Source organism: Podarcis filfolensis (assembly GCF_964270895.1).
Source record: "Podarcis filfolensis genome assembly, chromosome: 11".
NCBI classification, from domain to species: Eukaryota; Metazoa; Chordata; class Lepidosauria; order Squamata; family Lacertidae; genus Podarcis; species Podarcis filfolensis.
Window position 1 is genome coordinate 23263568 of NC_139613.1, and position 23481 is coordinate 23287048.

General features: G+C 45.1%; 1 protein-coding gene across 4 annotated transcripts in view; it reads left to right on the forward strand.

Moving 5' to 3' along the window:
• Nucleotides 1-12846: 12846 nt before the first annotated feature.
• RAB3C (RAB3C, member RAS oncogene family) overlaps nucleotides 12847-23481 on the forward strand; it is a 107322-nt gene continuing 96687 nt past the window's right edge. The window contains exons 1-2 of one of the 4 annotated variants that reach the window (XM_083576284.1): nucleotides 12847-13101; nucleotides 22586-22813. In XM_083576284.1, coding sequence (XP_083432410.1) covers nucleotides 13084-13101; nucleotides 22586-22813 — 246 coding nt within the window. In that variant the 5' untranslated portion in view covers nucleotides 12847-13083. Of the gene's footprint in view, nucleotides 13102-13667; nucleotides 14009-18256; nucleotides 18506-22585; nucleotides 22814-23481 lie in introns of those variants that run through there. The other 3 variants (XM_083576283.1, XM_083576282.1, XM_083576285.1) reach the window with 3 other exon arrangements.

Genomic DNA, 23481 nt, shown 5'->3' on the forward strand with positions numbered 1-23481 from the left:
ACGAAAACGCCGTTTACCTTCCTGCCGGAGCGGTACCTATTTATCTACTTGCACTTTGACATGCTTTCGAACTGCTAGGTTGGCAGGAGCTGGGACCGAGCAATGGGAGCTCACCCTGTCGCTGGGATTCGAACCGCTGACCTTCTGATCAGCAAGTCCTAGGCTCTGTGGTTTAACCCACAGCGCCACCCGCGTCCCACCAGAGATATGATAGCCATCTTCAAATATTTGAAGGGCTGTCACATGGAAGATGGAGGAAGCTTGTTTTCTTCTTCTCTGGAGGGTAGGACTCGAACCAATGGCTTCAAGTTACAAGAAAGGAGATTCCATCTAAACATCAGGAAGAACTTTCTGACAGGAAGAGCTTTTTGACAGTGGGACAGTCTCCCTCAGGAGGTTGTGAACTCTTCTTCCATGGAGGGTGTAAAGCAGAGGTTGAATGGTCATCTGTCCTGTGTGCTTTAGTTGAGATTCCAACTCTTATGATTCTGTGATTCTATGAAGGGGTGGAAGGCAAGGAGCTCGACACCAGGTGGAGCCAGAAGCAGGCCCAGCCAACTAATTCTAGTTTTGCTCTCATCCTCAGCCCTGCTGTGTTCTATGACAACACAAAGATTAAGGAGCAGGAAGTTGTCAGGCAGTGCCAATCCCTGGTTTTAAGTAAGTAAGAAAGCAAGCAAGTTGTAGCTTGCTGAGGTTGGTGCGGCAATGCCTCCTTCACCCTAATGGCCCAGTCCCCGCTACTTACTGGTATGTATGTCTCCTAGCTCTTGTGGTTAAACCACCCACCACATGAACACTAGAGTTCAACACAGAGAACACAATTGCCTAGCAAATATATTCTAAAGGTTGCCATTAGGTTAGCTTTATTGATTATACAAATGATGCAACACATAGAAGAGTGGTTTATAATGCAGCTTGGCTTTTAAGCAAGTATCCCCTCTTTTCCGTCCCCTTTCTCTTTTTCTGTATTTTTGCTTTGTTGTGCAAAATATAAGTGGCTTGCAACTAATGGGCATGACTCAAGAGTGCACAGACGCAACTAAGTTATTGGTGAAAATCTAAATCAGAACTATTTACCTGGTCCAGCTTGTCTGTCATATTATTCTGTAGTGGTGAACAGGTTATTTATATTATAGTCTCCCAAGAATCTGTTCTTCTTTTAAAACTTTGTATTTTGCTTAAAGTCAAGAAAATATTTTGCAATTGATTCTGCAATACACACAAAAAAGGGGGAAGTTGTTTACCTCAAAACAAGCTTCCCCATAAATCTTTTTTTAAAAAATCTGCTTTACAGATTTCCTTTTTCTCAAAACCTTAAAATGTAAGGGAGCGATATTTTTTTTTAGTGTAATTCCAAACTCTTGAGGAGTCTATGCAAGTGAAATGTGATTCTTTGTGGGAAAGGAAGGAAGACGGAGGCTTTATTTACACACTTCCAACCTGCATCTCCAGGGAAGTTGCTAAGCTAGATGAAAGCAACACAGATCATCACTCTTACCTGTCATCGCCTGATCTTCCAGATTGCTTAATGGTTTTTAAAATAAAAAATAAAAAATTGGGGTAATCAATCACTTTTATATACACTTTTCTTTGGTTGTTTTTACCTTTCTTCTCAAACGCATCGAAATCTAGAGTGAGTAAAAATAGTTTGCTGAACAACAAACATTTTGCATGTGAGAGTGCTTAATCTTCCTGGATAACGTAGGAGTGAAATTGAGTGGCCCATTAACGATTATAGTTAATGAGCAATTGAGAATGAATTGAAGGGCAAAATACCTAATGATCAACAGTACCTGCCAAGCAAATGGGGTCATGTTTGCAGTTGCTTAGAAACAAGATGGGCAGGAGAAAGAGAAATTGTTTGTGATTTTCAAAAGCACCAGATTGCTTTTGCTGTTATCCCTGGGTGCAAGTAACCAGGCAAAGTATTCTGTGCATCTTCTGCTCATTTCAATGCAAGAACCTCACACTGGCTGTATTAAAATGAATGGAAGAATACAATCCACAACTGGATCTTTTTAAAAAATAGGTAGAATACATAGCAACCCATGTTAATATCAAAATCCTTATATTTTTGTTCTGCTAGAATAGGAAATGTGTAACTTCCAGCTGCTCTACACTGACTTGAAATAGATATGTCTGACTACAGCACAATCCTAAGCCATGTCTATTCAAGTATGTCCTATTCAATTCAATGGGGCTACTCCCAAGTAAGTAGAGATAGGATTGCAGCCTTAGTACTTGGAAATGGAAGAGAGATGTGTGCTGTGACTGAGGATGCAATTAGAAACTGATGTTCTGAAGAGATTTGCTCAGGTTCTGTGTGTTGGTTACCTGATAGGTAGTTCTATCCCAGAGGGCCCTATTAAATGGTGGGGTTTTCTCCCCAGCGACACACGAAAAGAAAACCTGTGATTAGTACAGTATAGAAGATACAGCCATCTGCTGAGGGTGGGACTGCCACATAGTATAACTAGGTCTATGGACAGCTGCCTTCATTAACACTGAATACCTTTGAGAAAACAATCCACAATGAAATATTCATTTATTTAGATGATGATGATGATGATATATCATCACTTTATAATTCTTTTTGAGAGGGGAGAGACTCTCTCAGCCGTTTATAGCATACCTAAACATGTAATGTGTGAAGGGGCCCAGAGAAATTTAGCTGTGCACCAGATTCCTTTCTCCAGATTTTCCATTCCGTTTTGCAGTTGCTTGTGATAAGAGTTTGTCTCTTTTAGAGACTTGGGAAAGGAATTGCTGCTGATTTAGTTGTCAAGAGCCAGAGAGATTAGTGTGGAGGGAAAGAAGGTGAGGCCAAGCAGCTATTTCTCAAGTGTTGGTTGTGCTGTTTTATTGCTCCAGATAGGAAGACAAAGGTGAGAGACTTAAATGCCACTGAACTTTTTTCCAGGAGATCAAAAGTGCTGAGAGAAATGCCCACAAGGAAAGAGCCAATTTAGTAGGAACTGAAGAGTTGGTCATAGAGTCAATGTCACAGAGAAAGATGTTGCAATGTGCAGTCCTGAACTAGCCCATACAGTGGATAGAAACAGACACCCCCTCCCAGCTAGCTGCCCATTTTCTTAAAAGTACTGACTTGCTGCCGAACTGGTTGTTTAGAGGGTTTGATTGTGCTCAGATGGTCAGCAGTTCTTGTCTTCTGAAGGGAGGGCCCATAGTTCAGTGGTACATGCTTTGCATTAATAAGGTCATCTCTAGCATCACCAGTAAAAGGAACTCAGGTTACTGGTCTGAGAAAAACCTTGACTCAAGACAAAAGATGCTGCCAGTTGGAACAGACAGTGTTGACCTAGTCAAATCAAGTTTTATTCATATACCGTTTTCCTGCAGTAACTGCTCTCAGAGTGGGCTCATGCTAATAAATATGCAACAATGCCCCATACCAATTAAGTTCCTCAACAAAGATTTGAACTGTTTCCATTCCAGTTGGTTGTTGTGTGAATAACTAGCATTTGCGCTTGCCTTACCAAGCCCTTTTCCTTTTATGTCATATCTTTTGTGTTGTAATCCTGAGGGTAGGGGGGCAGCCCTCCAAGAGTCTTCTTCAGCTAAAGAGCAGGGTAAAAATGTTTCTAAAACCAAAACATAATTCTGAAACCAAACATTGCAAAATAACATGTAAAGGTAAAGGGACCCCTGACCATTAGGTCCAGTCATGGCCGACTCTGGGGTTGCGGCACTCATCTCGCTTTATTGGCCGAGGGAGCCAGCGTACAGCTTCCGGGTCGTGTGACCAGCATGACTAAGCTGCTTCTGGCGAACCAGAGCAGCGCACAGAAACGCCGTTTACCTTCCTGCTGGAGCAGTACCTATTTATCTGCTTGCACTTTGTGCTTTTGAACTGCTAGGTTGGCAGGAGCAGGGACCGAGCAACAGGAGCTCACCCCATCGCGGGGATTCGAACCGCCGACCTTCTGATCGGCAAGTCCTAGGCTCTGTGGTTTAACCCACAGCGCCACATGCATCCCTAACACATATCTCTCCACTAAAAACAATCTCTTTCCCAAAGGGAAATCAAAAGTCTGATAAACACCACATCTGGAACATATTACCAATCAAGGATTTGCAGAGCTTTTAACAATATTTTCTTTGAGGGCTACCAAAAATGTAGCAATGGTATATGACTGTCAGTATTAGGCTGTGGTCTAGGTATCAGCAATGGGGAAAGGTTCATATTATTAATGTATCTAGATTTACAGATGATATTGGCAGTGGGTGAGTGGCAATTAATTATGCTTTCTTCTTAAATTGAGTTTGGAATGGATTTCTGGAATCTGCGCCCTTAAGAGAATGCATTTCCTAATTAATTAAAATGGGGTCGAAAAATACATTCGCATATGGCAATCCTCAAAATGCTTACTGGGAAGTAAGTCCCCCCTGTCCGCAGCAAGACTTACTTCTGAGTAAACATGCATAGACTTGCACTGGAAAGAGGGTTGGGGGGGGAGATTAAGCTTTTGCTTTGACATGTGATTCCTTTTCACAGAGTAAACAAGTTAGATAATGAGCTTTGAGCCTGAGTCTACCAGCCTTCCAAACACAGAATGTTGTTTTTTCCCCTCCTCCTTTTGATGCATGCAGGGATTTCTGTGCAGCCCTTGTGCTAAGCCACTGCAGGAGGTATATGGGTACAGCAAATCCCTTGTGAAACCTCTTGCAAGAGCTTCAAAGGACAATGTAAACAGGAGGAGCTGATAGGGCTGATTCACAGGAGAGATTGCACAATGCTTCACAGAAGAAGGGGGGAGACTATGCATCTTCATCAGGAAAGCAACTGAAGACAGTGTCTGTATTCACATGAACAGAAGCAAAACATTGCCTGGTACTTTTATTGAGATTCTTTCAGAGGGGACCCTTTACTTCTGTACAGAAGTACTTTGTTGTCAGAGCCTGAGGCAAACTAGATGCACATGCCTAGCCATAGGCCATATTGGCTGGGGGGAGTTTGAGGCCAACATCTGGAGGGCCACAGGTTCCCCACCCCTGTCTTAGTGGGAGCTTTTGTTCTGTGGTAGTTTATTACAGTGACAGAAAAGGATGAGGAGGCTGCAACACCCATTTCCCTGCTCCTTTTTCCTTTTAAAGGAGGCTTGAGCCAAAGACAGCAGGGAAGTTCTGGCAACTTTAGCTTTGCAGAAAGAGGCAGTTTGACAAAAGAAGTGAGTAAATTACAATTTATGGCCTATCTTCCTTATCAGAGACAGTATGCCTCTGAATACCAGTTGCTGGAAACCATGAGAAGGGAGAGTGTTTTTGTGCTCATGTCCTGTTTGCTGGTTTCCCTCAGGTATGGTCAGGATGCTGTCAGCGACTCCCGGCTGGTTGTCCAGGAAAGTATAGAGACAAGGAAAAGTTTCCTACCATCCTTTTTTATTTCAGTCTTTACAGAGAGAGGGTATAGAACCCAGCCTTTTGGATAATGGTGTTGTCTCGAGTGAATCTCCACCCCCCATCTCTCCCACTTCCTCACTCATCATTCTCATCTCTCCTCTACGGGTGCTGCTACGTGCCCTCTGTCTTGGAGCTCTTTGCTCTCCTACTTTTAAGGCTCACTGGGTACCAGGAGATGGAGTATCTGGAATGCTTTCTAATGACAACGTGTCAGCTGGGTGTTGTTCCCGTGATTTCCCAGCTTTCCCCCTCATCTGCCTCTGAACTGCTACCTCCCTCAAACCCCTGTTGTAAATCTATACTGTCTTTGTCTTCTTCTTCTTCTTCTTCCTCCTCCTCCTCCTCCTCCCTGGAAGGGTCAGGATGGGGAGGAGGTCTTCACCATTCCTCCTCTGCCCAGTCCCTGACATGTACAGTGGTACCTTGGGTTAAGTACTTAATTCGTTCCGGAGGTCCATTCTTAACCTGAAGCACCACTTTAGCTAATGGGGCCTCCAGCTGCCGCTGCGCCACCAGAGCATGATTTCTGTTCTCATCCTGAAGCAAAGTTCTTAACCCGAGGTACTATTTCTGGGGTAGCAGAGTCTGTAACCTGAAGCGTATGTAACCCGAGGTACCACTGTATATGGTTGGCCACTGTGAGAACAGGATGTTGGACTAGATGGGCCACTGGCCTGATCCAGCAGTCTCTTTTTATGTTCTTATGTAGACAGTGTGTTTAGAAAGAGCATTGGACAGAAGACAGCAGGGAAGACCTCAGTCAGAGCCCAGCCAAGTTGAATAGACAATACTTGGAGAGCTAGACAAATAGTCTGAAACTACTCTAAGGCAGCTTCCAGTGTCTTCCAAGATAGGGCAGACAGCAGTGGTGGACTTGGGTACTATGGTGCCCTGTGCAAGGCCACAATTTGGTGCCTTACCCAAAGGCAGGTAAGGAGGTACCCAACTTTGAGAAGGTGGCGCAAGGGCCCTGGCAGGGTCCTAGAGCCCTCCCACCTCCTTCTGAAAACTGGGAAAGTGCTAACTTGGCTTTGAGACTGTGCCCCCTCAGCTCAGTGTGTGTGCTGCACAGCCATAAATCCACCACTGGCAGAGAGTCTCAAGTGAAGAGCAATTCCTGTCATTCATGCAATTTGATGGAATTATTCTTGGCTGCTGTAAGGAGGGACATGCACCATGAGAACAAGGTTTACCCTGTTTGGGTGATTTCAACAGCAGCTTGATCTGCAGGTAGTAACACTGACCTCCATGCAGCAAAACAAAAAAACCCCAAGCTTTGCCTGCTCATTTCTACAGATCCAGCTCCTCTTGAAGGCTCAGGAGTAGACTAGGCCATTTCTGCTGGCCAGTTGGCAAACCGCACCTAAGAAGCTCAAAAATGGGCATCGTTTAGCTTTAAAGAAATCCACCACAGTGGCAAAGTAAAAGACAATATCGAACAGCCACCATCCCCACCACACTGGGCGGTCATGGCAGATCATTACATATGGTTAGACTGGGTGAATTTCTAGCATGGTGACCTAGTAGCCATGGCAACCACAGTGCTGTGACGATAGGTTCTTTGAATGCTTTTCCCAGTCAGAAACAGGATGCTGATAATTTACATTATTCTGCCGTGTCCCTGTTCACAGAGATACGGAATCCAAGGGAAAAGCTACGCGAAGTCCCTGTTCCCTGAGCTGCGCACAGCGCACTGCAGATGGCAGGTAGAATAGCTTGACTGACAGATACAGAGACACTCAGGTGCATCTTCCCTGCAAAGCAGCTACTTGTCTAGCATTGGGGAGGGGCAGAGGAGGGCCCCAAGTATCAATGGGTTTGAAATATTTTATACCATCCTCCCGCTAAAACAGAGACAGGGAACCTTTCCAGCCCAAGAGCCACCTTCCAGGGGCCGCATAAAATGGTGGGGGTTGCCATGGGTAAAAGTGGGCAGAGTTCAGAGGACCAGAGAGAGAATGGTCCAGAGAGCCACATTTGTTGATGTTTATGGTCTTTCATAGGGACACGGGTGGCGCTGCGAGTTAAACCACAGAGCCTAGGACTTGCCAATCAGAAGGTCGTCGGTTCGAATCCCCGCAATGGGGTGAGCTCCCGTTGCTCGGTCCCAGCTCCTGCCAACCTAGCAGTTCGAAAGCACATCAAAGTGCAAGTAGATAAATAGGTACCGCTCTGGTGGGGAGGTAAACGGCGTTTCCGTGTGCTGCTCTGGTTCGCCAGAAGTTGCTTAGTCATGCTGGCCACATGAGCCGGAAGCTGTACGCCGGCTCCCTTGGCCATTAAAGCGAGATGAGCGTTGCAACCCCAGAGTCAGTCACGACTGGACCTAATGGTCCGGGGTCCCTTTACCTTTATGGTCTTTCATGCCCAGGTGACTTTGAGTGACAGGCCCAGGCAATCATAGGGTGGGCCCCGTACTGTAAGAAAGGGATCTTGACACCTTGAAGAAGTTGGGAGATGAGCCTGTCAAGGTGTGAGCTACCTCCAGAGCTTCCCCGTCTCCCCTACAAGATGGCAAATCTTCCCTTAGCTTGTGCAGTAGGGAGGGGGCTTAGCTGATCTACGTTGGCTGTCCGCCTCTAGGGAATGAAGGCTGAGATGGGCTGTCTGTCACAGCTTACAGGAACAAATAGAAAATGAAATTCAATTGTAGAAAGTGTTTCATAATAAATTCAATATTCTCTCCAGTAATCTGACTGGTTTTGTTTAAAACTTAAAGCTAGGACCATTGTCAGAGAGGAAATTCCTTGCAATGATTTTGTCAGTTGAATATCCCCATGGAAATTTACCTGGAAAATAATTTTGACAGGGTACAATCAATCTTTGTTCCATCCGGTTTCTTTTGTGAACAAATATATAATAGAGACTGTGATCAGAACAAACTGTCTTACAGGTCATTTGTGTTTGATCGAAATCAACACAGACGTTAAGTAATGGCTTCTATCTAACCATCCTTTGATATAACAATATGGGTTTTCCATGTCATTGGAAGCTTGTTTTCAATTTGTATCGCTGCCTATTGCAGGAATTATAGATGGCATTTGCTCTCCTTTTGCATTAAATGGCTGAAAGACAAAGTGGCTCATTCAAAAAGAGGCATAAATCAGATGCGCAAAAATAGATGAATGCAGAGTACTCTTGATATAACACTTCACCCCAATTTACATATTAATGCACTGCAAGGTCTCTGGCAGGCTAAAAGATTATTTCAACACAATCATAGAGCCTTTGGATAAAATTTTCCTGATTAGCCTGTTTGGAGGCCAAATATACTCAACCCACCCTAGTCAAACCATTTATCTAGGTACATTTGGGCCTAAATGAAGAAATAGCATTTGGTGCACTTTTTGTACAGGTAAGGCGGCATTCAGGTATGTGACCGCATTATTTATACTCCTAGTCTGCACCACTTCAAACTGCAGCGTTCTAGCCTACTCTTCTCTCTCATGTACTCTGGGCGTGGTACATCACATTTCACCATCAGAAGTAAAATAGGGAGGTGCTGCCTTGCCGCTGAAGCAGCCCCTGCCCCCCAAAGCCTCTTTTACCTGGGTTGTGTGGTCACGCCCACAGAGTGCACAAGATCTTGTGAGATTTCAGCAAGATCACATGAGATATTGAAGAAGAAGAAGAGGAGGAGGAGGAGGAGGAGGAGGAGGAGGAGTTTGGATTTGATATCCCGCCTTTCACTCCCTTTAAGGAGTCTCAAAGCGGCTAACATTCTCCTTTCCCTTCCTCCCCAACAACAAACACTCTGTGAGGTGAGTGGGGCTGAGAGACTTCAAAGAAGTGTGACTGGCCCAAGGTCACCCAGCAGCTGCATGTGGAGGAGCGGAGACGCGAACCCGGTTCCCCAGATTACGAGACTACCGCTCTTAACCTACACCACACTGGCTCTCATATTGCTGGAAGCCGTTGCCACCACCGCTTTTCTGCCAGCAGAGGAGGCAGCAGGGTGGGTGGGTCGCCTGTAGAGGTTCCTCCTCTTGGGGCTTCCAGCCCTCGAGGCACCTGCCTCAGCCCTGCATGTTCTAGTTTTGTAAGTGCAGCGATTTCCTTTCTCCCCGGTGGGGAAGCATTGCCACATGTGACCTTCCACCTATATTCCAAAGTGTTACAGCCAGTTGCAGAACAGAGCTGCCACCTTACTTCCTGCTTCGGTGAGCCAGGATTATAAGGAACACCTACTAGGATTTATGTGTTGATCTTGAGAATAGATGGCCAGATAAGAATGACTCTTACGTGTTGATGTAATGTGAACAATGGGTTAAATTACACAGTGCTTGGTCTATCAAAATGAAGATTTATGCCCTCAATACCTTTTCATACTTTCCCCCAGCCCCATGCCCCTTAAACAGTCCCCAAATGCAGTTCTTTGAACAATATGAAGGCAAGGCATTTCAACATGGCGCTAGAAGAAAACATTTTGCTTGCTCTCAAAGCCTTGTGCTCTAGGCTCATAGTCTTGGTCTCTAGCAAATCCCAGCTGTCATCTTTCAAGCTATTTTCCATGTCATTGCTGCAGATAATAACACACTGATAGAGTGTCATCTGAACGGGGGTAAAAAAAGAAGAAGCCGTATGATGGTCTTGTCAACAACTAAAACCTTTTAGTTTTGTTCCCTGAGGGAAATGCAATTTAAGCTAGGGAGTAAAAGGGGAGGGGAATTGCAGTGAGGCTGTCACAAGTAACACACTGGTTTCTGTGCACAGAAGAACACAAGGCAGACATCACAACATCTATCTATTTTTGACATTTGCAGCCTATTCTGGCACCCTTTTCCAGGGTAGTGGACTGGAAGGAGCTGCTCTGGTAGAGCCTGGAGTGATTCCAGAATTAACATCTGGTACTTGTGGGGTGACTTTTCATCCTGTGAAAAACATCTTCCTTGCAAAAAAAAAAAAATTGCCTCGGAGTGGGTTAGCTATCCCACATAGCTCTTTGAAGATGAGCCCATGAGCAGAATGGAAGTAGCACATGGAAGCTGTGACAAAATGCTGAAGTCTGAATCAGACCAAAGGCCCACCTAGTGTAGTATCTCCTTCTCACATGGCCAACCAGTTGCCAATCAGAAGCCTGCAAGCATAATAACACTCTCCCCATGTGATTCTCTAACAGCCTCATCCTCCATGATTTTAGCTAAGCTGCTTTTTTGGTGGTGAAATATACTCTGAGTTGAGAGTGGATTTCATGCTCTTTATTCAGCTCATAGTGGTGAGGAGGAAATGGAAGTTCCCCCACAATATCTGCTTTATATACATTATTTACACAATGGGCTACACGTGATTGGCTAGTTCCGGGATTCTCCTATAGGCCAATCAGGTTGTGGATTCACTTCCACCTGGAGCTGGATTGGGTGGCTCCTGCAGACCAATCATACTGCTGCATTGTTCTAGGACCAATCAGACTGCTGCATTTTGGATCCTATTGTTCTAGGACCAATCAGACTGCTGCATTTTGGATCCTGTTACACTCAGTACATAACAGGTGGCTATCATTATGTCTTGTGCAAACAAATCCCAGAGTTTAACTGTGTTCTGTGTGAGGAAGTCCTTCCTTTAATCTCTCCCCAATCATCCACCACTAAGCTTTGTTGCACGACCCTGGGTTCCATTTTCTCCATGCTCTGCATGATTCCCACCCCTAACGGTCCGATTTGGGTTTAAACCTCTCCATGTAGACCAGCAGCATGGAGATGCCAGTTTCCACCTCCCTGCTCATCAGATTGATCATTTGATGAGCCAGGGTAGGGACAATAACTCAATATGCATGGATCAGCTGAGTAGGGGGGCATGAGAGCCACGCACTCATCCCTGGCATGTGGACCCTGAAGAATTAACCCCCTCCCCAAAAAAAAGGCTAACAACCTGTTCCAAAGCAGATTGGCACAGAGCAACTTGAGTTTGTCATTAGAAGAAATGGCTGTCACACCACTGGTCCATATCACTAGCACCAATCGTAAAGGATCTCCAGAATTTCTTACGTAGATGGTTCTCCCCTCCCCTTTTGTGCTGCTTGGCTGGCTCATAACTATCAGAAAGCATGATATCACAGCTTTGAGAGCACCAGCTTTAGAAATGACAAAGCAGAGCCCTGTTAAAGAGGAACTCGTTTTTAAAAATGCGGCACACCCACCCATGATGGGAAAGGAAGACGGCCTAGTGCCAGGTGACATTCCTGTTCTAGCTTCAGTTTCTCTTATCTTGCAGCATAGCTTGCATGCATACGAGAAGAATTGCTGCCTATTTTACACAGAACTTGTTTTTTCTATGCCAGTGTTGACCAGTATATATACCTGTGCCCCTGCCTGTATCTTTCACTCACACACTTTTCTCTATGCCATCTCTACCCCCAACGCATTCAGCATACAAAGAGTGAGTGGCAGGTGAGCATCCTTCAACAAACAGTGAACATACGCTAGGACATATGCTAGGGATCTGAAGTCAATCAAGTCTAAATAGGTGCATTATCATCATCATTATTAAATATATCAAAGGAAGGTGGAAGAAAAATGATGGGGACAATAAAATAAAAAGAATCTAAATAATACTAATAACAACAAAAATACCCACTATCTGTTCATATTACAGATACAGTAACCATCAATGCATACCTCTTGTTAACCAGATAAAGAAATATAAGCCCTCCAGCTGTCTAGATAGGTAAAGGTAAAGGGACCCCTGACCATTAGGTCCAGGCGTGACCAACTCTGGGGTTGCGACGTTCATCTCACTTTATTGGCCGAGGGAGCCGGCATACAGCTTCCGGGTCATGTGGCCAGCATGACTAAGCCGCTTCTGGCGAACCAGAGCAGTGCACAGAAACGCCGTTTACCTTCCCACTGGAGCGGTATCTATTTATCTACTTGCACTTTGACAAGCTTTTGAACTGCTAGGTTGGCAGGAGCAGGGACCAAACAACGGGAGCTCACCCCGTCGCGGGGATTCAAACCGCCGACCTTCTGATCGGCAAGTCCTAGGCTCTGTGGTTTAACCCACGGCGCCACCCGCATCCCTGTCTAGATAGATATCAACCACAAAAATGTTTTCAACGTGGAGTATAGAAAAATAGAATTGTAGGATTGGAAGGTCCCCAAGGGTCATCTAGTCCAACCCCCTACAATGTAGGAATACAAATGCCTGAAGTCTTCCTACTGCTTTTAACGGGTCACAGAAACACCCACCCACGAGACTGACTTCCGAGCCTGCTTTGCAACCAGATCAGCCAGAGACGAGCTTAATTAATTCTCCAGCCTCGTCTCTGCTGCACTGCTTTGTTTTGCTAGGCATTTTATATAACTTGGTTGCTTCTGCCACACACACACGCCCCACTCCTCCCTCGGCCTCCTTCACCTGCTGTTCTTCTGGATCAGAGTTAATTAATGCGAAATTTCCAAAAGTGCCCAAAGGGAGGCTCAGGCGGATCGCGCGCGCGCGTTAATAGCGCTGCTAGGAAACTCAGCTCTGCGTTTGGCATCGCTTAATAACGCTTCCTCCACCTGCCGGGCGGTGGGGCGGGGGAAGAAGGCAAAGCAAGCGCGCTCTCCGACGCCACCAGCCATCTCAGGGGCCGTCGCTTCCCCCACGAGGGTCTCCCTCTCCCGCTCTCTCTGTGTGGACGTGTCTCTTTCTCCGGCTGGTACCCTGGGCGAGATCTCGATGGAAATCTACGGCAAGGTAAGAGCGCTGTGGGCTCCTCCACGCCCCTCTTTTCAAATACTTCCTTGAAAGCAGCTGACGAGCTTCTCCGCCGCTAACGAAAAGGACCCGCCAGTATGGAGTCCAAAGCAAAACACCCAACCGGCCTGATCTCTCGCTCTCTCTGCCGTCCTAGCAAATGAGTTCCAAGCGCGACGCCAGGAAATATATATATATATATATATAGCAAACATCTTGGAAGCTGCCCGCTTCCCTTTTCTTTGAGAAACAGTAGTTAAAACAAGGGAAAGGTGGCTTTAAATGGGCGAGGCGGGCTTTGCATTTTCTCTTCCCTCTGTTTGCGGGGTGGGAATTGCATTTCTTGCCTATTTGCCTTCTCTGGGTTCTCCTAGCATCGCCTAGAGAAAGCGCAGAAACTTTCGCCCAACAGCGCGCAAACTCGCGGCCGCAGAGCTACCCTCCCCCCGCTGCGCCCCGTTTCCATGGAGCCGCCTCCTCGAGGGAGGGGGTGGAGCTCCGGGCGGCGGCGGCGGAAGCGAGGGTCCCTGGGACTTGTAGTCCTGGCTCCCTTAGCTTTCCATTGGACCCGGGCCTGGGACGCGCGGCTGCTCGCACTACAGCTCCCACCGGCCGCCGCGAGGGGCGCTGGGCCAAGGCGCGGCAGGGGAGGCCGGGTGGACAGCTCCGCGGTGCTGAATTGTCTGCTGGGCTGCGAGGCGAGCGTGTTGTTGTTGCTGCTGCTGCTGACGCGCCGGGCGCGTGTGTCTCTCTGTGCTTGTGTGCGTGGCGTGTAGACGGGTTTGGCCACGACTGCTGCTGCTTCGTCTGCTGCTGCTGCTTCTCCCGCTTGCCTGTGAGACCCCAGTGGCCGAGGGGAAAGGACAGGGCGCGCGGCTGAACCATGAGGCACGAAGCTCCTGTGCAGGTGAGTGACAACAGACCAAAGGGGAGCCGCGAGCAAGCCTGGCCGAACTCTGCGCGCGCGCTCAGGGGAAGGGTAGTGGCTACCGAGGCGGGGGGGGGGGTTGAGATGGCGGGTACGCGCACGAGAGACAGGCAGAGCGCGCGCCCCTCTCCTAAAGTCACTCGGTTGTTGTGCGATCGCTGCTGGTCATCTTTAAATGGGTTGTTGTTTCTTTCGAATCTGCACTAGGCACAGATTGTCATATGTTGTTATTTAACACACTCTCAGACGCACACCCCAAAATAAATCTCTGGTCACACGGATCTTGGTTGTTCCTTCACTGGGCAGGGAGGAAAGGCGAGGCGTCAACTCAAGCATCGCTTACTGAGTGAATCCAAGCCAGCTAGCAAACGCCTTTCCCCTGACAACACCATTTCCTCTTCCAAGAGGGTGAGTGTTAACGATCCAGGGCGACAGCAGAGCACACAGAGCATGTTAAGGATTGCAGCCTTAATGTTGGAAGTATCGTGAAAAGAAGCGAAGCAGCAGCAACCCAGCATAAGCCCATTCCCCCCTGATATTAGCATAATAGCACCAGGGGGGAATGGGTTTCTGTTATTGCAGTTTTGTATGATGGGTTATTTTTTTAAGAGCGCACTAAATCTCCAGCATTAGGAATGCAATCCTAAACACATTTACTAGGGAGTAATCCTTACTCTCCCCACACACTGAGCATAGCAGGACTTACTCATGAGTAAAGATACACAGGTTTGTTCTTTGTGCTAGCTAACAGTGCAGTCCTGTGCAGGTTTACTCAAAAGTTAGGTATCCAATTGAAGCCTTAATGTTAGATCTTCTCTTAAGTTGCTTAGGGTGATGTGATATATATTTTGCCTGAGGGATCATGTAAACCTGTGATCCCTAAATTCTTTTGCATAGTGTAAGTTTTGAAAGCAATGAGTCTCTGATCATAGGCACATCAAGGTAAGAAAATAGTAGCAATAATCATAAGTTAATATGTAATGAGTCTTAGAAGGGGAAAATAGCAGTTATGGGAATATTGTCATTCTGGAACAAAGAATGATATGTAGCTCAGAAGAAACTGAGAGTATCACTCTTGAAGATGCTTTTATGTGGAAGCTCTTACCATCCAGACTGAAGAAACAAAATAAAGTCCAGGTGTTTGTAATGTACAAAGGTATGCATTTTTTATCAAGTCACAATAATTTACTCCCATTTGTTGGGATGACCATTATTACAACTGTCATTTGAATGGCAACTCTACAATACTCACACTGATAAACATCCATCATTTTGGTATTAGAAATTTGGCCACCAAATCTTTACACTTTCATTCTGAGCTGTTGGGTTTTTACAATACATTGATTTAGCAAGTGTGTTTCCCCCTTCTGTAATGCAGGTTTTAACATTTACTCTTTCCAATTGCAAAAAAAGTGGAATCTTAAAAAATATATATATCAAAATCTCAGTGTTCCCTTATACAGCACCTCTGTAAATGGTTGGGCGTGCTTGATTATGAAAGGTGAATAACCATCTCGTCCGAATCACTAGCCCATATTATGCTACATGCTGACATCCCATTATCTCTGCTATATCATTGTATTTTAAACATTTCATCCTGTGTCCTGACAAAACTAGAAACCTTGCTTATTTGTTGAAAGAGTAAAGATGTTTTTAATGAGAATTAAAGGTGAGTTTGCTGCAGGATTAGTTACGCAGGTTTTGTCTATTGAGAAAACTTACTTAGGAATAAGACTCGATGAACTCAGTTGGACTTATTTTGGGAACCAGGCATAGGATAGGGCAGCAGGACTGCAACCATACACTGTTACTTGAATGTAGGTCATATTGAATTCAACTGAACTTACTTCTGAGTAACAAAGTATAAGATTGGGCTGCGTAGGTTTGTACAAACAGAACTGTGGTTGTAAGGTAGTACAGATAAAAAAAATTGGGCTGAAATATTTAATTTTGCCTTATCATCTATTCTGTTTGGATATTATGTATGGATGTTATAATCTTAATCTGACATTTCAAGATGGAAAGATCTGCTTTGCCCCCCCCCTTCCCTAAGCAGCAAAAGACCTAATTATATATATGTAAAGGTAGCAGCAAAGCTGTCAAAAACAAAGCTGTGAGGGGCGGCAGCATTGAGGTGGACTAATAATGTATTTTTTTCCATGTCTCTTCCATAATTATAATTACAGAGCATCAAGGATTCTCTGAGATATGAAAATGCAATCAAGCAGAGTACTTCAGATTAGCATTTAAAGTCCACAAATAAAAATGCTTCCTCCTCCCCCTCCCTCCTGCTGAATATGTCTAGAATAATTCTGAATAAACCTTTAAGCAATTCCAGGTTCCATTCTTTTGTTCTCTGGTGGTTTGGAAGTTTCTGATGGATTTTCTTTTCTGACTGAGTGTTGCAGACTTTGCAGAAGAGGCTGTAGGATTAGTTAAACTAGTTATCTCCTTAGACTCATTTTAATTTGTTAGTGACAAGAAGCTTTGACTGTGGGATCCTATGCGTGTCTACTCAGATATAAGCACAATTTATTTCACTGGGGCTTATTTCCAGGTAAGTGAGTATAAGACTGCAACCTTAGTTGCCTACTATCCCTGCCCCCCCAAAATGCTTTTTGTTACAGAGACAATCAATTCTCTGCTCCATAGATGTATATGGCTTGTAGAATTAAATTGAAAATACCTGTTTATATCATTTATACCCCACCTTTCCTTCAAGAAGCTCAGGGTGGCATCTTTCCTCTCCTGCGTTTTATCCTCTCAAGAATCCTGTGGTGTAAGAGACTGAGTGTGAGTGACTGGCCCAAGGTCACCCAGTAAGCTTTGTGGCTCAGTGGGGATTTGAACCCAGGCCTTCCAGTTCCTAGCCTCACACTCTAACCACTACACTACAGTGGATTTCACAACCAATGTACATGCTAGTGGATTTGAGGTACTTCCACACATCACATTCCCCATTCACGCAGTTAGTGTTAAACACCTGCCAAAGCAGTGCAGTCAGATGGGGAAAGCCAATGTCAGGAAGTGCCCAAATCCCAAAGATTGGCTGGGTTCTATTTCCCATCATTTCAGATTCCTGCACTTCTGGCCTTATTAGCTGACTCAGACTGCACTGATCCTTTGCCTGCCCTCGTTTTCTCTGGAAGCAACATTTCCTTTCTTTTCCTCAGCAGAAGGAATTTTACCCCACCCTTTGATTGCACACACATCACTCAGGGTGGCTTGCGGCAATTAAATTTGCAATAAAACAACCACATGAAACAAAATTCTATAAAGGGAGGCATAACAGATGAACACAGTATTCTGCACAGCAAGGCAAACGCCTGCCAGAATAATAATAAAAAGCCTATTTGCTATTTGGCAGAAGGCAACAAACTACTTCAGCTTCATGGGACAAGTATGCCACAATTTAGGTGTGGCCACTGAGAAAGCCCTTTCGCTTGTCTCGGCAATGTGTCACCATAGGTAGGACACGACATGGGCTGTTCACAGCACCTGGGAATCTTAGAGACAGAAACAATCTGTCTTAGGTCACAACCACACCATACATTTAATACACTGTTATACTGCTTTAGCAGTCATGGTTTCCCCCAAATAATCCCAGGAACCCAGGATGCTGAAAGTTGCTAGAAGATCCCTCTTCTCACTGAGTTGCAGTTCTCAGAGTGGTTGAACAGCCAATATTTATTTTCAGGGAACTCAGGGAATTGTAGTTCTGTAAGGGGAATCTCCTAACAATTCTCAGTGCCTACAGTTCCCAGGATGCTTTGGGAGAAGCCATAACTGAGAAAGTGATATTGTGCTTTAAATGAAAAGTGAGGATATGATCTTATTTTCCCAGGACATTTCTTCACTGGTTGATGACAGGCCTATTTACATATACATGTGTTTACTGGGCTTGACAACTTTCAGATGAACATGTGAGTTTCCTTCATGGAAACCATTGTGTGTGGGACAGAGGAGCTCCTTCTGTAGCTCCTTCTGTAGTGTTTGATGTGTGACAGTCCATTTGCACCATCGATGGTAAGTTGAGCTTAGGATTTCTACCCCACCCCCTTGTGCCCATCCGATGCCCAGAAAAGGGGCAGGGTGAGTCATCATTCAGAAATAGATTGCTCATTTACTGGGAGCTGAAATGTGGTGGCTGGAATCCAAGTGATGGTAGTTGGTAGAAAGAACCATCTGTGATGTCATAAAAGAATCCCTGGAATCAGAAAAGATTCCCTCATCTTAACTGCTCTCACATAACCAAGTTTACCTAGAGGGTAGCTGGGGCTTCTTTGTTTGGAGATGAAACATCTGACATGGACCCTGCACACATTAAAATCCAGAGGAGGGGGGAAAACTGAATCCAACAGAGCCATCACTAATGGTGTGATACAGAGCATATACTCTTTCTTATTTGTGGCATCCAAAAGACTGAGTCAACATTTCCATCCAGCTATCCACCGTGATCCCAAGATGACTTTCCCGGTCAGTCACTACCAATTCAGACCTGATTAGTGCAAATGTGATTAGGATTCCTCACCCCCAAAGTGCATCCCTTTCAATTTGCTGACATTGAATCATGTTTTCCATTTTAATGCCCATTCACCAGGCTGGGAGGGTTCTTTTTGGAGCTTTTCACAATTCCTTTTTGTTTTAATCACCCTGAACAATTTGATATCATCAGCAAACTTGGCCCCCACACTGTTCACCCCTAGCTCCAGGCCATTTGAGAACAAGTTAAAAAGTGTTTGTCCCAATGCAGATCTTTGGCAAACCCCTTTAATACATCCCGGCATTGCTAGAACTATCCGTTTCTTCCTACTATGCTGCCTATTCTTTACCAGGTTACTGACCTTGTTTTCTTATCTCATGACTGCTAAGCTTATGAGTCTTTGGTGACTGACTTTTTCAAAAGCTTTCTGAAAATCTAAGTACACAACAGCTTATCCACATACTTAATGACATTGTTAAAGGACTCTTAAAAGGTTATTAGCTATGACTTACCTTTGCAGGGACGCGGGTGGCGCTGTGGGTTAAACCACAGAGCCTAGGACTTGCCGATCAGAAGGTTGGTGGTTCGAATCCCCATGATGGGGTGAGCTCCCATTGCTCGGTCCCTGTTCCTGTCAACCTAGCAGTTCGAAATCTCGTCAAGGTGCAAGTAGATAAATAGGTACTGCTCCAGCGGGAAAGTAAACAGTGTTTCCATGTGCTGCTCTACTTCGCCAGAAGCGGCTCAGTCATGCTGGCCACATGATCCGGAAGCTGTACGCCGGCTCCCTCAGCCAATAAAGCGAGATGAGCGCCGCAACCCCAAAGTCGGCCATGACTGGACTTAATCGTCAGGTGTCCCTTTACCTTTACCTTACCTTTGCAACTATGATTCCTCTTCAACAAAGTCTTGTTCTTCAGTATCAGGGACGGGAACAACTCAAACTTGTTTTGAGGCTGTTTTGAGGAAGCCACACCCACCCACCCACCCCACACTTCACACCAAGCATGATGTCAGGTGTGATGGGGCAGGCAAGAGTGGGGCTTCAAAGGAAAAATTAGCGGCTTAAAGCAGGCTCTTGGTCATTCCTTTTATGGAACAAGGAAAATCAATGTGTCGAGTGTTCAGCATAATTTAGAATGCTCTGACTTTTTTGTCATAGAATCATGGAATTGTAGACTTGAAAGGGACCCCAAGTGTCAACTAGTCCAACTCCCTGCAATGCAGAAATCCAAGGTAAAGAATCTCTGACAGATGGCCATCCAGCCTCTGTTTTAAAACCTCCAGTGAAGGGGATTCCACCATCTTCCAAAGTAGTCATTTCACCGTCAAACAGCTCTTACTGCCAGAAATTTATATATGATGTTCAGTCGGCATCTCCCTTCTTTTAACTTGAATCTATTGGTTGCTCCATCTTCCATGTGACAGCTCTTTAGATATCTGAAGATAACTATCATATCTCCTCTCAGTCTCCTTTTATCCAGGCTAAACATACCCAACTCCCTCATAAAGCTTGGTGTTCTGACTCTTGATCATCATGGTCACCCTCCTCTGCACACACTCCAACTTGTCAGTACCCTTCTTAAACTGTGGTGCCCAGAACTGGACATCATTTGGTTCACATGTACATCTCACACACAACTGAGGTGCCTTCTTAGGATTGAGCTCAAGTCCATCTCCCCTTGGATTGGTTCCATGACCAACTGTTCTTGGGCACAGTCATTTTAGGGCATCTAGAAATGTCACCCTTTTGTAGTGACCAGAATATTTACCCAGTCAATATGAGGGTAATTGAAGCTACCGTTTGCCACAAGATGCTCTCCTTTGGATGCCGCTCCCCCCCCCCACTCTACCTTAAGATCACCCTAGGCATTTTGTTCAGGAGAGCTGGGGATAGCATGTCCCCAGTACTAAATTACTTTTGGAGCCCAGAATGATTCTGTGGAGGAGTCTGCCTGTCTCATTCGGAATTACAGGCTTGTTTGGCTCTATGTTCTCATTCACTTGCTGAGTAATAATGCATCTAGTACATCCCTCCCAGTCCTTCTTATAGAATTTACACTCAGAGATAACCACATTCCACTCATTCTCTACATTCCACCCTCTAATTTTGTGCTGTCCTTTAAAACCACACCTTCCACCATCTCATCCACTCACTGGGGCTACTCAGTTCTGCCTCTCCATCTGACCATAATGTGCGGAAGATTTTAGTAAGAAGAATAGCACAAGGAAATGAAATTGGCAGTTCCTGCCAAGTGACGGGACTGGGAGGCCTTTATGATGCCTCTGAACACACCAGGCTCTTCGTAATTGAGGAAAAGTAAAAGGAAGCATAGCAAGCCTTCAGGTGGGAGTGGTGATGTTTAATCAAAGAGATGAGTGGGAGTCTGCTTCCGTGTAGTGATAGCAGCAGGAATTCCTGAATCAGAGACTGTCATGAATAATTTTTTTATATATACACACACACTGCAACTCCATTCTTTGAAGTGCTCTTCAATTCATTTGTCTCGTAACACCAGCCAGTGATCCAAGCTCCCCACCCTCTATATGAAATATTATCAGACAAGCTGTACTTTTAAAAGGAGGATAAGGCCCATTATGCATTCAAGCAGAATTGAAAGGCTGGAGAGAACACTTGAAAAAACATCCAACCCCAACATCTCCTCCGCAAGTGCCCTCCACACCACTTGGTACCTGTTCTAGCTTAGCCTGTATAATTTGTATTTTAGTGTAATGCAAGAAAATACAGTGTGTGCTGTGATGAAATACATTCTCAGACTTGATTGTTTCCATTGAAATAGATGGAACAAGTTAAATCTTGATGTAACTTAAGCCCGGGGTAAGTGGGGTTAGGACGGCAGCCTAAGTGCAACTAACTTAGTCTGGGTTCGGCCCATAGAACCAAGTTTAATTTCCTGCTGACAACATTAGAACTAATGTTGTGTTGTTGTGACTGAAATAATTATTTTTAAATTAGACTGAAAAGTCTCCCATGTCTGAATCCATCACTCCAGCCACTATACTGGCTCCAGAGGATGAGGCAAGAAGATGCCAAACAGCATGAGACCAGGTCAAGAATTTTTCTGGCGGCCTGACCTTATACACATCTACTTGAAAGTCAGCTTCAATGAGTTCAATGGGACTCCCCCCCCCCTCCAGTAGTTGTGCGCAGGACTGTAGCCGCCATGCAGCCTGAGCCTTCGCAATGTTCGTTCTACATAGAGCTGTAGAGATACGATTTAGTAATAAAAAGGATACCAGCAAATTATTTGAAATAATTGCATTATTGTGTAGTGGTTGGAATGTAGTAGTCTAACTTCCTAACCATCAGAATGTTGGACTAGGACTGGGGAAATCTTGGATTCAAATCCTCTTTCACCCACAAAGTCTACTAGGTGAGCTTCAGCCACTCACAACCCCCTCAGACTAACCTACTTCACAGTGGTCATGGAGGAAAACCGTTGCAAGCTGCCCCCAGGATCCTTGGAGGAAGGACAGGATACAAATGTTGTAGAACATTGTGTTATTAAAAAGCAGCGCTGTTTGTCAGCAAGGCCAGTAGTTAACCCACAGACCTGAAACTGGATTAGTTTTGCAATACAAAGCTAATGAGAAAAAACCATTTTGCTTCCTACCTTCCACCCTACCTATTTTTTTAACCCCTGAAGTGCTTTTCTATTTCATACTCCCCTGACTTGAATTACGAGGGCCTGTACTGCTTTCCACAGCTATTAATTTTGACTGCAGTGCTGCCACTTGAGGGAAGGTTCTTTAACATTTCTGCGAATGGGGAGCTAGTTTCATACTGTGCTAAGTGAGTCATGATGGTGCTCTTTTGGAGACATTTTCAGCACTGGTCAGCACTTAAGTTTATGGCTAGATTACCAGGAGGGTTGGGGAATAGTTTAGGACCTCATTAAATTTGTCCTCTAATATTATGGTATGCAACACTGAGGAGCTCAATTAAATGCAAGCACTTTGGACTTACATGATGTGAACGTAAAAGATAAATCACAAAAAATAACCCTCTCTCTTCCCCTTCCCCCACACCATCTTTCTGAAAACTATTACAGATGGCCTCTACGCAAGATGCCAGGTTTGGCCAGAAGGACACATCAGACCAGAACTTTGATTACATGTTCAAACTGCTCATCATTGGAAACAGCAGCGTTGGGAAAACCTCTTTTTTGTTCCGTTATGCCGACGATTCTTTTACCTCAGCTTTTGTCAGCACCGTTGGGATCGATTTCAAAGTCAAGACGGTTTTCAAAAACGAAAAAAGAATTAAGCTGCAGATTTGGGTAAGAAAAATGGGGGGGGGGGACACACAAATCTTTTTCTTCTTTAGAAGCTTGTGTAATGACCATCATAGACAGGTCTCCATATTTGCACTCTTAAAAATAATGGTTTGTGGTTTATTGTTAAATCTGAAGTGGGTACCTTGGCTTAATTGTAATGTGTTGCCATGCCCTTCTCCTGCTGCTCTTCTTCCTTTCTTTCTTCCTTCCTTCCTTTCTTCCTTTCTCTCTCTCTTTCTCTCTCTGTCTCCTTCTCTCACTCTCTCTCCTCCCCTCAGCTGGCAACAGGTTCCTTGACCTGCACATTTCCCTCTCCAGCTGAGCTGCCTAGCTCTTCAAGCAGCAGCTGCCAAACATTTTGGTACAGCAGCCAGGGATTCAGATGGGTGACAAGAGGACAAAAAGACAGCATTAAGCCAAGCCAAGCCAAACTCGCTTTATCATCTGTGTGTGGGCCCCTGGCCACTGTGGGAAACCGGAGGCTGGACTAGGTAGAACTTTGATCTGATCCAGCAGGGTGCTTCTTACGCTCTAATGGTGCCCTAAAATTGACTGCCTCACCTCATCTAATGGGAGGAGTGGCCCTCGAAAAGGGAGGGCTTATTCTCTGCACCCACCAAAGTGCTGTTATGCAATTTTGTGCACCTGCAAGGTAAGGCACCAGTAGTAAA